Source organism: Sitophilus oryzae, unplaced genomic scaffold (genome assembly GCF_002938485.1).
Source record: "Sitophilus oryzae breed Bouriz unplaced genomic scaffold, Soryzae_2.0 scaffold_2008_pilon_pilon, whole genome shotgun sequence".
In the NCBI taxonomy this organism is placed as follows: domain Eukaryota; kingdom Metazoa; phylum Arthropoda; class Insecta; order Coleoptera; family Curculionidae; genus Sitophilus; species Sitophilus oryzae.
Window position 1 is genome coordinate 3,061,489 of NW_022146734.1, and position 14,788 is coordinate 3,076,276.

The window sequence follows — 14,788 nt, forward strand, 5'->3', positions numbered from 1 at the left end:
GAAAAACTCGTTATAGTTTAGACAATTTACTTGGCTTTATAACAAAACATAAATGCAAAACAATCATTAATAACAAACTAGAACTTAACTACGAGGAATTACTTAATCTTAAATCAACAAGACAACAGTTTCTACGATAAATGCTCCAAAATATGGACCTAATATGCAAAAATTAAGTCCTTAGAGTGTCCCAATTTCTCCAAATTTGGGATGCAAGCGTAATTAATCATGGGAGGTGGACCGCAGAGCAATGTTATAGTATCGTCAGATGCAGGGAATAGGTGATCGCGAATCATATCCTCGTTGATGAACCCTGTACTATATTTCCAGCCTAAAAAATGAACCCAAGTGAACAAAAGAACCTTATTATCTACCTATATCATCTACTGTCACAAAGTATAAGTTGCTAAGTACGGAAAAGAATATTATTACGAATATTAGAATATTTTTTATGCCTTGCCAAAGAAAATTACAACTAGTCTTGCCTTACTTTTTTTCAATCTTGATTCATTATTGTTACCATACGTCTCAGACTACTCAATAACGAATTCCTTGTGACCACAAATACACAGGGTGTGCCATAAAGTTTCCAAAAAATATAAAATATATACAGTGTCACTGATAAAGTCAGAATCATAATTATGGAACTTTTTTGTGCCTAAAAATGAGATTCTTGGACGAATTTTGAAAAACTTTATTTGAAAAATCTGTTTGTTAATTTTACATAAGTACCAATTTTCAGAAATCTAGATAAAAAATAAAATCTCGTCATTGTTAACCAAATGACTGAAAAAGAATCCAAACTAGGCGTCGCGTCGCGTCGTGTTGGTTGTGACAATTTCAAATGTTAACAAAAATTGCCGAAAAAATGTTAACGCGTAAAAGAGAGCCTAATTAGGGCATTGTTGGTACAATAACATTCAATAACTCAACTTTCCTGGATATTCAACTCCCCCGAAACAACATTTTATAGCTTCATAGTTTCTCACACCGATTTGATCAAAAGCAAAAATGGATTAAAGCAGTTCGACAAAACAAGTGAGTAAACAAAGTGCTCGTTACATAATCAAAAAATTAAACAGACATATACCACAGATTAGGTATCCTATAAGTATACAGATAAAAATCTTGTCCCTAATTCGTGGTACGAAAATTGTTTTTTATGACGATGTGCAAACGAGTCAAATTTCCTGTGCGCAAAAATAAACTCGCGTAAAATAACAATAAACAGCGTAATAGGTAGATATATCTAAACCGAATAGCGTGCATGGACGTTAATAAGGCCAGGTGTTATTTCCTTTACGTGAGGTGGTATTAATTCTCTTCATTTATAGTTATCGGATCGGAAAGAATTCTGATCGCGTCGCGTCCGCTATTTAAACTTAACCTAACTTTGAATTTAAAACTTTGAAATTGTTTTGTTTACTAGGTATTTTAAAACTAAAGGGCTAAAGTGCTTATTTCCAGTGCTTTATTGTTCAACGTCTGCCAATGGGTTTAGGACAACAAGCAACAAATTCTCTTAGAAGGGCTAAGTCGTCATCTGCTGTAAACCTAAGACTCTTTATAGGTTCTTTAGTATTGGAAGAGGTGAAATCCATATTTTGGGCCATATTTATTTAATTAAAACTAATCCCAGCTACTTAAATATCAAATTACCTAATAAAACTAAAGCAATAATTCAAAACAATTCAAACATAACCTAAAATAAAAGATCTCGCCGGCCGGCTCCGGTTGTCAAATACCCGCACATGCCCATTTAAGCAATTTTTAAACGTTATCAGAGGTTATTTAGAAAGAGCGCTTGGTGTAATTGATCCGCAAATCGTCAGGCGGTAACGTTATTAGCGGGTGTTGCGTTGACTCGCGCATATCGTAACCATGATAAGGTACGCGTAAATACTGGATGACGCTATTCGGTTTTCCGATATCTCTCTAAGAACTGTGCCGGTCAGGCGCTGTGCACAATTTTAGAGGCCATAACTGGGCGTGCTATGTGCGCAAACTAGTCACCTAACTAGTGCCCGATTCCGAAAATTGGAACCACGAAAAACAAGAAGAAAAAACAAAGATTATAATCTGTATAATCTGTGCATATACTGTGAGAGCATAATATATAATTTGCAATATTAATAGTATACTTTTTTTTAATCAACTAGTGATTAAATGTTTTATGAACATCTTCATCTCCTAAAATTATTATTTATGTACCTTTAAAAAATTTCGTTATAGCCGAAATAGAACCACTTGCAAAACCGGTATGTATAATTATGCTCGCTAGCCTAGTTGAACTCATCTAAAAAGTGTTTTTAGCTGAAATAATAAACTATAAAACAAGTTAGACCTCCTGAAGATATTAAAATATTTACTTTTTTATCTTTATTTTTAGAATTTTGACAAATTATACTTCCTTTTAGAGTAATTATATAATAATTTTTTTGTATACTCGCTATTTAAACCCGTGTAATTGTATGTTACAGTGGAAGTCGGAAATTCAGTGATCGTTAACATTCACTAGGAAATGCTAGCAATTACGCATTGGACCAGTGAATGTGGTATTTTAAAGAGATTTGTCGACTTTTCCTAGTAATTTCTAACATTCACTATATTCACTAGTGAAAGTAACATTTACTAAAGGTCGACGGTAAAAGTTATTCTATTGTACAGGACGAGTGTGGAGAGGAAGAATGTTGGTGGAAGTTAGAACAAATAAAACTTTTAAGAATATTGGATCACCTCAATATTCAAGCTGATCTACATATCTTAAAATTACAATTTACTTCTTTAGTATAATTTAATAAAAATTATAGAAAATAACGACATACCTTCTGAATATTAAAAGCGATAGTAAACGTTTTAAAGCGTACAAAAGAATTAAAAAAAAAACATTCATAAACATAAGATTACTATAAAAAGAAAGTACTCTTCTTTTTTGATTTAATAATACAACTAATTTTAACTCCTACGTAATACCGAATAAAGAAGAAAACGAACAGGGAATTAACCAAAGACATCTTTTAATGTTTTTGGTTTTGTTCTTTTTAATGTTTTGTAATTTTGATTCTTGGGCCTGACCTATTCCTCCATCAGCTCTTCTAGGTCTGTGTCTGTATCCGAAAATTCGGACGCCTCAGATTCTTCGGAAGATTCAAAATCGCTCATTTCTTTTCTTTATTTTTTGAAGAAAAAAACACTAAACAAAAACAACACACGTTTTGTAGGTTCAGTTTACCAAGTAATGACGTTGGGTCGCAATACGCATGCGCCGGACACTTTACTTGCAAAAGATCCGCAAACAGGTCTAAACTGTCAGCTAACAATCAGAATTTTCTGTGTGAACAGCGTACTGTGGGTTGGAAACCAATCAAAAATTTCTGTGCGAACGCGTTTTACCCTATTGCGCATGATTATCTGTTGGAAATATGTTTCTTACAGCTGTGAGAACAAACCTTTTGCCTTGAAATTGGTCGCTTTCAAGGTCTTCCTTGAAGGTAGAACGCAACACATGAACTAGGCTTAAGAATTTACGCCAGATGTCTTTCAACGTTGTCAACGTTTAGCCGAATTTAATGTTATCCTTATATTGCCTATTATTCAACTTACCCTTATTTATCCATATATTTTACAACATGTGGCAACCGCGCTAACTGAATCTTTCAAACTCACTGCCATCGTCCAGGGAATGTTAACATTCACTAGTAAAAGTTGGTTTCAAAAATAGCTGTTGAACTTTTACTGGCGTAGTCTTAGCAAATCAGTGAATGTGAGCTTTTACTAGTAATTGTTAACAATCATTGATTTCCAACTTTTACTGTAACATATATATATCAGTTGTTTACGATATTCTCCGGCGGCACTGGCGGAGAATGCGCCAAGCCTATAGAAAAACTACTATAAAACGTCGTATTTCGTACCAAACGAGAATATTTAATCGGACAAAGATGTAATCGGCAGGACAAGTTCGCAGACCAAAATACGAAAGTTTTGGTATGTGACAGGCCAAGTCCGCAGGCCGGATCTTTTGGTGTATGGGCACAGATTATAATCTTTGTTTTTCTTTATTGTTTTTCGTGGTTCCAATTTTCGGAATCGGGCACTAGTTAGGTGACTAGTTTGCGCACATAGCACGCCCACTTATGGCCTCTAAAATTGTGCACAGCGCCTGACCGGCACAGTTATTAGAAAGATATCGGAAAACCGAATAGCGCCATCCAGTATTTACGCGTACCTTATCATGGTTATGATATGCGCGAGTCAATTTTTAACGCAACACCCGCTAATAACGTTACCGCCTGACGTAATTTGCGGATCAATTACAGTACGTCTGACCGTTCCGTAGCTACAGGGTATCCGTGAGAGGGAAAACGATTTTCTCTCGATGTTTTTCGTAAAAAAATAGACGACCCGTCCCATCAATAAAAATTCGACAAATTTGCAAGTAGCCAAAAAAATGAGTGGGCGGAGCGATTTGCGGTGACGTACTCGTCAAGTCAACGTATAAAATATATTGTTGTTTATTTAAATGTTTTTTGTCCGCATTCCTTTCATAGACACAGATCCAGCAGACGTACTGTACACCAAGCGCTCTTTCTAAATAACCTCTGATAAGTTTAAAAATTGCTTAGATGGGCATGTGCGAGTATTTGACAACCGGAGCCGGCCGGCGAGATCTTTTGTTTTAGGTTATGTTTGAATTGTTTTGAATTATTGCTTTAGTTTTATTAGGTAATTTGATATTTAAGTAGCTGGGATTAGTTTTAATTAAATAAATATGGCCCAAAATATGGATTCCACCTCTTCCAATACCAAAGAACCTATAAAGAGTCTTAGGTTTACAGCAGATGACGACTTAGCCCTTCTAAGAGAATTTGTTGCTTGTTGCCCTAAACCCACTGGCAGACGTTGAACAATAAAGCACTGGAAATAAGCACTTTAGCCCTTTAGTTTTAAAATACCTAGTAAACAAAACAATTTCAAAGTTTTAAATTCAAAGTTAAGTTTAAATAGCGGACGCGACGCGATCAGAATTCTTTCCGATCCGATAACTATAAATGAAGAGAGTTAATACCACCTCACGTAAAGGAAATAAAGCGGCCCTCACACGATCAATAATATTGTCAATGTTTTTTATTGTCAATGTTTTATCAATATTTGAAAGGTGGCCTGACACGGTCAATACATATATCAATATTAAGTTTTGTGCAGATATTAAGTGTTAATTACACCCTAAGATTATACCCTATGCCAAAAAATGAAAGTTAAAAAAAGCGTGTCATTTTGGCAGTGAGTGTCAGTCTGTCAGTCAGTGTGAAAAAATCGAAGAAAAAATTTAAGAAAAGGCGTTATACAAAAAAATGGATATCCAAAAAGAAAAAGGTTAGTACGTTAAGAAACGGGAGCCTGATGATTACGATCTAAAACCAGTGAAAACAACGACGGCGATGTTCTGTCTTCCGCCATGGTTACCAATAAACTAGTCAAATTTTGTTAATCATGCGACCTAACAATCAATATATTGTCAATACGACTAGCTCCGCCTTTAATATTGTCGAGTATTTTCAGGATCCCGAAAATCCATCAATATATTGAAACTAATATTGTCAATAATCCAAAATATTGACAATATTACTGATCGTGCGAGGGCCGCTTAACACCTGGCCTTATTAACGTCGATGTACGCTATTCGGTTTAGCGATATCTCTCTATTATGCTGTTTATTACAGTTGAGGGTTGGAACCTTTGGTATTACACAGCAAAATAAAAACACTAAATCACCACAATACACCAAAACACTTTTACTTTTACACTGGACGCGCGTTTCGCTAACCATGTTAGCATCATCAGCAGATGATTATAAACTAAATTTTTATTTTTATTTGTTTATAATCATCCAGTGTAAAAGTAAAAGTGTTTTGGTGTATTGTGGTGATTTAGTGTTTTTATTTTGCTGATGCTGTTTATTGTTATTTCACGCGAGTTTATTTTTGCGCACAGGAAATTTGACTCGTTTGCACATCGTCATAAAAAACAGTTTTCGTACCACGAATTAGGGACAAGATTTTTATCTGTATACTTATAGGATACCTAATCTGTGGTATGGGGAACTAATAAATAAAAAAAAAGTTCCATATGATGCAGATTTCATCTGCGACGCTATAAACAAAAATTACCATCATCAGCCTTATCCAAAGTGTACCACAACTTAAACCGATCCGGATACTTCTTACTGACTTCCTCCAACTCGTTCCTCAACAAAATGTCCTTCTCGGTCTGGTTAGCAAACAAAATGGCCGCCTGAGTGTCGTCGGTAGGATCTTTAGCTATCTGTCTGACCAGCTGCAAAATCGGAGTTATACCCACACCGCCGGCTATCAAATTGACCTTTTTAACTTTGACAACGACGGCGGGGTCTTTGCGCAGTTTTTTGATGGAAAAAGTGCCAGGGCTGACGTACTGTAGCCTGCCCGAAGGCCCTCTAACGTCGATGGCATCGCCTATTTTTAGGGCTTCTAAGTATTGGGTAAGTTGACCGCCGTCAGGGAATTTCGGGTGGACGTTTTTGAAGTAAACCTAAAGAATGGGTTTGTTTCAGCCTATCCATAAATGAAGGAAAGGGTTTAAAGGTCAGAGAAATTTGTAAACATAGAGGTGCATTAATATACAGGGTTTCCTAATATTCCGTGGACACAGAGAACTATTATGTATTTTTGAAATCAAAATAAGTTCATTGGACACAATTTACCTCTATATAAAAGTGCTTCGTTTGTCCGTTAGAGGGCATAAATATTTAAAAAATAATCACCTTTTTTTAGATATTTTAAGAACCGTAATTCCGATTTGCATGAGATTTTGGGTGTCTATATTTTGCTAAGTGCTTTAACATTTGACTTTTACAAAAATCGGGAAAAAGTACGGGAAGAGTGAAAACTACTCCCACCTGTACAAGGTGTCCCACTAAGAATAGCTCTCGGCTGTATCTCGGAAAGTATTAGTCGTAGAGCTTGCCGAAAAAAATATTTATAACTAAAGAGAGCATGAGAAAATGCTGGAAATTATTTTCAAGTTTGTATAGCGGCCGCTAGAGGACGCAACTGCTATTAAAAATAAGAAAAATGAGTTTGTACACAATTTTGCCTAGATAACGGATACTATAGATAATAGATTCATAATCTTCAGCAAATTTTGTATATATTTTGTTAGAACCATTTTCCCCTATCTGCCAAAATAAAGTGGTGGGGAAAGGTTAGATCTGTTTTTATTTAAACATTAATAACTCCGGACTGTATGAACGGAATCTAACAAACGGGGGCTTGTTTAAAAGAGCGTTTCTTACTCTATATTATAGCGTATAAACAATAATAATAAGCTTTTGAATGTAGACGCTAGGAGGCGCTGTCTTACAATTTAACAAACATTGCGCGTTTTTTCAAAAAAAAAATAAATGCGATAGTATATGTAATTTTAGCTGATAGTAAAGAGTAATAAAAGCTTAAAAAGTCAGCGAAAACCGCATCTTGATATCCTCTTTCAAACCGAAGATATTAGCAAAATTATAATTTTAGGCCCTTAATTGCCTTATTTTTTTTAACACGGTTACAGTAGCTCTCTTGACTATGATCATTCTAATAAAAAATAAGATAGAAACGATTAGTTTATTCTAAAATCGATAATATATCAGAATACTATAATACCAGATGTATTAATATCTAATAATTAAGTGAATAAGAAACGATGCGATGAGAAAAAAGATGCTTTTGACTAATAGTATTAACGTCAAAGAGTTATTAAATCAACATTTTGATAGTCCTAGCAGCGTTTTTTCTCTTTTGAAGAAAGGCATTTTTAGAAAAGCAATCAAAAGATAAAAAACGCTGCTGAGACTATGAAATTGTTGATATAATAAAATTTTGAGTTTAAACTATCTCTTTAAAAGCAACTTTTTTCCAAAGCCTACCATGAATTCACTATTCTAGGTTTCTTAGTCACTTTCATTGATATCTTAATTATTAGATATTATTACACATAGTATTATGGTATTCTGGTACATTGTCGATTTTTTGAATGAAATAATATTTTCTATCTTATTTTTTAGTATAATGGTCATAATCAAGAGGGCTATTTTTAATGTAATTAAGGGCTTATTTTTCTTAATTATTATAATTTTGCTAATATCTTCAGTTTGAAAGAGGATATCAAGATGCGGTTTTCGCTGACTTTTTAAGCTTTTACTACTCTTTACTATCAGCTAAAATTATATATACTATCGCATTTAATTTTTTTGAAAAAACGCGCAATGTTTGTTAAATTGTAAGACAGCGCCCCCTAGCGTTTACGTTCAAAAGTTTATTTTTATTGTTTATATGGTATAATATAGAGTAAGAAACTCTCTTTTAAACGAGCCCTCGCCTGTTGGATTACGATCAACCAGTCCGGAGTTATTAACATTTAAACAAAAACAGATCTAACCTTCCCCCACCACTTTATTTTGGCAGATAGGAGAAAATGATTCTAACAAAAAATATGCCAAATTTACTGAAGATTATGAATCTATTATTTATCGTATCCGTTATCTAGGCAAATTTGTGTAAAAACTCCTTTTTCTAATTTTTAATAGCAGTTGCGCCCTCTAGCTGCCGCTCTACAAACTTGAAAATAATTTCCAGCAATTTCTCATGCTCTCTTTAGTTATATTTTTTTTTCCGCAAGCTCTACGACTAATACTTTTCGAAATACAGCCGAGAGCTATTCTTAGTGGGACACCCGGTACATAAATTTTAGTATAAATATTTTACAACTCAACCGACGACCGATTTTTTACCGTAAAAGTTAGTTTCGGAGATACAGGGTGTAGAAGTTTCATTTTTATTTCGATTTTTTCCAAATAATTTCTGAAATAACGTCAATATTTGGATGAAAATTGGTGTCTGGAAGTTTTCTGACATGAGAAATTTGATATTGATGTCAATATGACTCCTACTAGTAGGGGGCGCCACCTACATATTTATTAACTGGTTTGAAGAGTTATAACTTTTCGTCCATACCTGTATAAAACTACTAAGTAAAAAAAAATACATTCGCGACGTTTTTTACGTGAAAAAGGTCTCTTGGTAAAAATCGCTACGAGTAATGATTTTCGAGATATTTGGAATCGAAATTATCCTGTCATCATTGACATAAATTAAACATGTTGACTAAATTGACGCTCATTATTTGGGACACTTGCGCTTGTTTTATGTTTGTTTTAGTGCAGGAAATTTATGCACACTGGGTTTTTGAGTTTTTTTTTTGTTTCGATTGTTGTAGTTTCAGTTTGCGTATTTATTGTTTTTTTTTCTTTCTGTTGCAGCTATGATTCATTTCTTTCATATAGTTATTAGTTATTTGTTAGAGTGTCTAGCACACACCGCAATTGAATTTGCTAGGTGCTATGAAATTATAAATATGAAACTATAAATGTAAATGTAATGTAACAGTGTATTTTATCACAAAAATAAAGGATACATGTCTCAATTATTAATTATTATTATTATTATTATTATTAAAAATAGTTATTAGACTGAAATCATAAATTTGAAATGTTTTTGTGCCAAAAGTTCAACAGAAACTGTTTTATCTTATGATTAATTTAAAAAAATTAAAATATCCCAAATTTATTATTTCAGTGAAATAACTATATACTCAACGTGTTTATTTTTCGTGAGTAATGACATGTATTGTCTATTTCCATTCTAAATATCTTAAGAACGGTTGCTCGTAGCGATTTTTACAAAGAGATATTTTTTATGTAAAAAGTCACAGATATGTATATTTTTTTGCTCGGTAGTGTTATACAGGTACGGAACAAAAAGTTATTACGCTTCAAAACAGTTAAAACACATGTAGGTGGCGCCCTCTACTAGTAGGACTTATATTGACATCAAAATCAAATTTCTCATGTCAAAAAACTCCCAGGCACCAATTTTCATCCAAATATTGACGTTACTTCAAAAATTATTTAGAAAAAATCGAAATAAAAATGAAACTTTAACACCCTGTATCTCCGAAACTATGCTTTTTAGGACATACATTTATACGAACTTTTTTACTTATTTTTTTCTGTAGAATATGCTGCCGAAGTTTCCGGAATACAGTTCGGACCACCTTGTATAGATTTTTTAAGTTTTTTTTTGTGTTTTTATGTGGGTAAAGTCCAAGAACAGTTAACCTAATAGGACTGCTCATTAAGCCAAAAGTGTCCGCCAGGTACATGCGAAAACTACTCTCTTTGTGACGTCATTGTAGTCCTTGTCATGGTTATTCAGTGTATGGAGTCTAAAAGGAGGAGGCGAATCGAACGCAAAAATTATGGGCCCAGTTTTTGAGATCTAAATGAAGTTCGAAAATCGCCGTTAGGGGCGCTTGTGATGATTGGGATACTAGAAATACACAGCTTCTTATGGCAAGAATAACTATTTTGTTATAAATTATAGAGCCAAGTTAATATTTGGGCATATTTTTACCAGAGTTAGCTTTTAGAAACGTGGTTTTTCTAATTGAGCAATGTGCGTGGCTAAAATTGTGAATACAAAACCTTAAATTTGAGTTTGAAAAGTTAGTTAGGTTATATTAGATGCCGGTTTAATATATCCTTTTCCTAAGTTGATATTATAAAAATGTTTTATTATGTGGTTCTTTTTAGTGCATACACGACCGAAGAAACATATAAGCTGCTAAAATAAATCTTCCCTAGAACTGTTGTACAAAAAAGATAGAAGTTCCAGCAACAAATTTATCACCAGTTCAACCTTTGATTTGATGTAAACAGTAATTGTTTCTTGATGAGAAATGCGAATGAAATAGTTTATGGTGTGATTGTGTTAGTGTTTTATTAATAGTTTTGTTGATGCAGTTTAAAGGTTCATAGTTTTTCATTAAAACATTTGAAATTGACATGTTTACATGCAGTTTAGTGTGATACCATTTTAATAAACATTAAAATCTTTCGAACTAGTAGTGGTTTTATGGCGATTGACAGATTGAATAACGAAAATTAAGAGTATTTTATCAGGAATAACTTAATCATAAATGGAAACTGAAGACGAACGTTACCATTGCACCCTTTGATCGGTGTTATCTATTCCATAACTTTTTATAGCTGAAACTAGAGAGTAGGTATATTGAGCTGAAACGTTTCCTGTGTTCAATAGCGTTTTTTCTAGCGTTGAATTGTAAGTTTTAATGTCATTAGCAAAGTTTTGCAAATTGTCACTGTTTCGTAGACAATTAAATTCAAGATATATTATATTCAATGTCACCTAATAATTGTAAAGGTTTTTCTATTGATATTCACTTTATTAATATAAGGTAGGTTTGTAAATAAAATATTAATGAATAAATAATGTACTCAGTTTATTTCAAAAGCACAAAAATACAGAGTTGTGAATATGTATATACGCTGACTTATTTCATCATATAAATATTTATTTAGCAATATTAATACATTACAACTTTTGTTTCTATTAACTAATTCCACTAAATTTTTGAATTAGAAACTTTTTCAGTTGCTTCACTCCTTACACATGGTGGTTTCCTCTTTCTTTTATTACTAGAGAAATATGAAGGCAGGTTAGGAAAAATTCTTGGAATTGAACCCTCCTTTAATAATGGTCTACCCCGCTCAATTCTACTGATAGTTCCGTCAGTTAATTTGATCTCATAATGAGTCAAAATATCTTCATCTAGAAAATGTAGTTCACAAACAGCATCTTTGCTGCTAAGTGTCTTGTCTGATCTGGGTATCGCCTTTTGCCACTGCTGTAGCAAGCTAGGATCCTAATAAAAGATATATAATTGTTAAATAAAATAAAAAAAAAACATTTTTCACTATTAAAGCTGTTATTTTGAGAATACGATCTTGAAGTATAAATATTTAATATTCACTTTCAATAGCACTGTTCAAACTGTGGTTAATATAGGTACATGTCAACAGGTAATTTTAGCACCTAGTAAGTATTAAATTATTTTAATTTTATAACAAGGCCTCCTAGGTTATGTTATACACATGTTGATTTTAGGCTATATTTCCTATTAATTTGGTTTATAATTTAATCTGTACACTGACAGTATATAATTTTAATGTTTTTCTTAACATCTATCCATAATTTTTATAAATAAATAGTCATACTACTTACATTAGGAGCTTTGAAAAGGCTTGGGTTTCTTTCACCCCGTTCTTTATTTGCCTTGTTTTTATTGGGATTCCCACTTGTACAGCCAGGTACAAAGCAATTTCTACCACGACTCATGTTGTACTGCTAAAAATTCAGTAAATTAACTATAAATTTTATTAAAAACACAATTAAATCGTATACTAACAATGAAAATGTAGTATCCCAGTCGATCGCAGTGCCTCTGCTGTCAAACCGAGGAAGCTGCTTAAAAGTGGGGACAGAAATTTCAAATTTGCCCATTGCCGATAAATCTCCTTTTTTAAGCCCTCCATAATTCAGTGACCATACACACGTGCATTATTGGTTGCCGACTGCAAAACGTTCATTATTTAGTTGATTTATTTAAACACCTTATATGTATGCAGTATAGAAAATTAACTGTATAAATCGTATTAAATACTTGGATAATGCATTTTTAAAAACAGCAGTTCCCAGCATCACCTTTTGCAAGCATTCTTTTTAGAATACTTCCATATTTTGCTTTAAAATAATTAATAAACAATATCGTGGGCACTTAGTAAGCACTTTGTCATAATCAACAACACAAAATGAACGTATTTAGACACTCTATAGCTCTAAAAACTTTAAAGACACCTTTTTCACATTTAAAATTGACAAAATAATTAACTCAAAATTTATCACCTGTTACTCATAAGTTTACCATAGGCAACTAATATTACACACTATCATGACAAAGCAAGGACAAGGCTTTGACAAGGACTACAATGACGTCACAACTGTCAGCTGAAGCGCGGGAAGAAGCGAACGTACATCTTATGAGGATGAGCAATCCTATTAGTTTACCGTTCTTGGGTAAAGTCTCCTCTAAGTTTTCTTATTTCTCTGAGATTTTTGTATGGATGCTTACCTTTATCACCAGATCTACATAGCCATGATCATCATCTGATGATACGGGCGTGTAAGATCTCACCACCAAATCATCACCTATTTTAGCTGAGATATGAATATGCTGACCAACGGGTAACCCTACGAATTTAAAGAAAATTCAAATAAAAACTATGGTTTCTAAGATTTTTAAAATTGTCATACCTAGAACATGTTCCTTTGAAGGTAATCCAAACCTGAAATTCCTGGTATCATGACTGATGATTGTTTTCTCGATCAGAGGGATTTTGTATTTGGTTTGAGGATCCTCAAGCAAAACTTTACGTTTTTTCCCTAACAGAAGAAAAAAATATAATTACCCTACATCATCCAGTGTATATGCACAATACAGGATAATTCCATATATATAAATAAATATACCTACAACATTCACACATTTTACATAATATAATATTCTTTTACTTTAAATTATGATAACTAAAGTATAGAGAACTTGACACTGACTTTAATGATGAATAATTAAAAACAATGAAAAAATTTAAATTTTAAATTCATAAAGCCCATAATTATACAGAATTAACCTATAATACTAGTTGAAATAGTACCTTTAGATTGTGTTGATGAAGACTGGTTTGATATGTAAAATTTGTATAGTACTATCGAAGTAACGACAATTCCTACCCCAAGCACTATTGGAAGAACCTAAAAACATACAATTCTACATATTTTGAAGAAAAACAGGTACAAATTCGCAAAAAAATCACATCAAAAAGCACAAAATTAGATTGTAAAACGGATATCCATATTATTGACAAGAAAAAGTATTAGTACAATCTAAGAGCATAAAATTAAATATAAAAACTAAAAAGATCTACTAGCTACTAAAGGCTACTAGGTACATTATTTACCACCAAGTATGGTGAAATAGATGAAGATCCCATTGAAAATCTTGATTTTTACAGAAGAATTTTTAACTTTTTTTCACAAATATACCTGAAAATACAAAAATATATTGACTAAATGAAAAATGTACCTATATGCCTATCTAAAAATAATTAAATTCTATTTTTAACTATTCCAGTGACTAATATTCAGGTTAGTCCCCTGTCTACACCTGTGAATTCATTATTTCTTGATTATTTATTAGTAAGATACTATATATCATTAAATTTGTATCAATGAAAGTCAAAATAGCATAGTAGTTTTACTTTAATTTAATTAACTTGTTAATGATGATGCTATGGTGTTTTTAACAAATCAATTACATGTTTACCTGTGAATTTTCATCTTGAGACATCGTAAGCTACTCAGAGACACTATTACGTGATTTAAAAGTTAAAAAACTACGTTTTTGGTGATAAAATTTAACCTACACGAGTCAACGAGATAAATGTTATTGAAAATTGATCTAACACTGAGAGATTATACACAAACGTTTGACTTACCCCACCAAGTGACGAATTAAACATAATTATCAGCACAGCAAAGCTAAAATTGCCAGTAGATTATAAGTATTGTTTATTTAATGCAAGGCGAGTTACTTGACTTCCATAAGATCTGTGTCTAACCTCAAAATAGCTCAAAATCATGTGTTTTTGACAGAAAAACAGAAAACTAAAAAGTGCTGAAATTAGTTTTGCGAAAGGGTGAAAGTAGGTGAAAGATATCGTGCAATATTTTAACTCATTTCTAATAAATATCAAAAGTAACCTAGGACGTAGGTATAAAAAATA

At 32.7% G+C, this 14,788-nt stretch overlaps 2 protein-coding genes across 5 annotated transcripts; both read right to left on the minus strand.

Annotated features, from left to right (window-relative positions):
• Nucleotides 1-9: 9 nt before the first annotated feature.
• LOC115883983 (NADH-cytochrome b5 reductase 3) lies at nucleotides 10-14,723 on the minus strand. Of its 4 annotated transcripts, none has more exons than XM_030902404.1 (7): nucleotides 14,501-14,723; nucleotides 13,964-14,048; nucleotides 13,661-13,757; nucleotides 13,260-13,388; nucleotides 13,078-13,196; nucleotides 6,171-6,570; nucleotides 10-331 (listed from the first exon to the last, which is right to left on the minus strand). In XM_030902404.1, the coding sequence occupies exons 2-7, from the start codon at nucleotides 13,994-13,996 to the stop codon at nucleotides 159-161; spliced, it is 951 nt and encodes a 316-aa protein (XP_030758264.1). In that variant the 5' UTR covers nucleotides 13,997-14,048; nucleotides 14,501-14,723; the 3' UTR covers nucleotides 10-158. The 4 variants fall into 4 exon arrangements, with proteins under 4 accessions (XP_030758264.1, XP_030758265.1, XP_030758267.1 ...); XM_030902405.1 differs by lacking the exon at nucleotides 14,501-14,723 and adding an exon at nucleotides 14,329-14,461; XM_030902407.1 differs by lacking the exon at nucleotides 13,964-14,048.
• Nucleotides 10,524-12,287, minus strand: LOC115883985. The gene is made up of 2 exons (XM_030902410.1): nucleotides 12,171-12,287; nucleotides 10,524-11,811 (listed from the first exon to the last, which is right to left on the minus strand). The coding sequence occupies exons 1-2, from the start codon at nucleotides 12,282-12,284 to the stop codon at nucleotides 11,512-11,514; spliced, it is 414 nt and encodes a 137-aa protein (XP_030758270.1). The 5' UTR covers nucleotides 12,285-12,287; the 3' UTR covers nucleotides 10,524-11,511.
• Nucleotides 14,724-14,788: the final 65 nt, after the last annotated feature.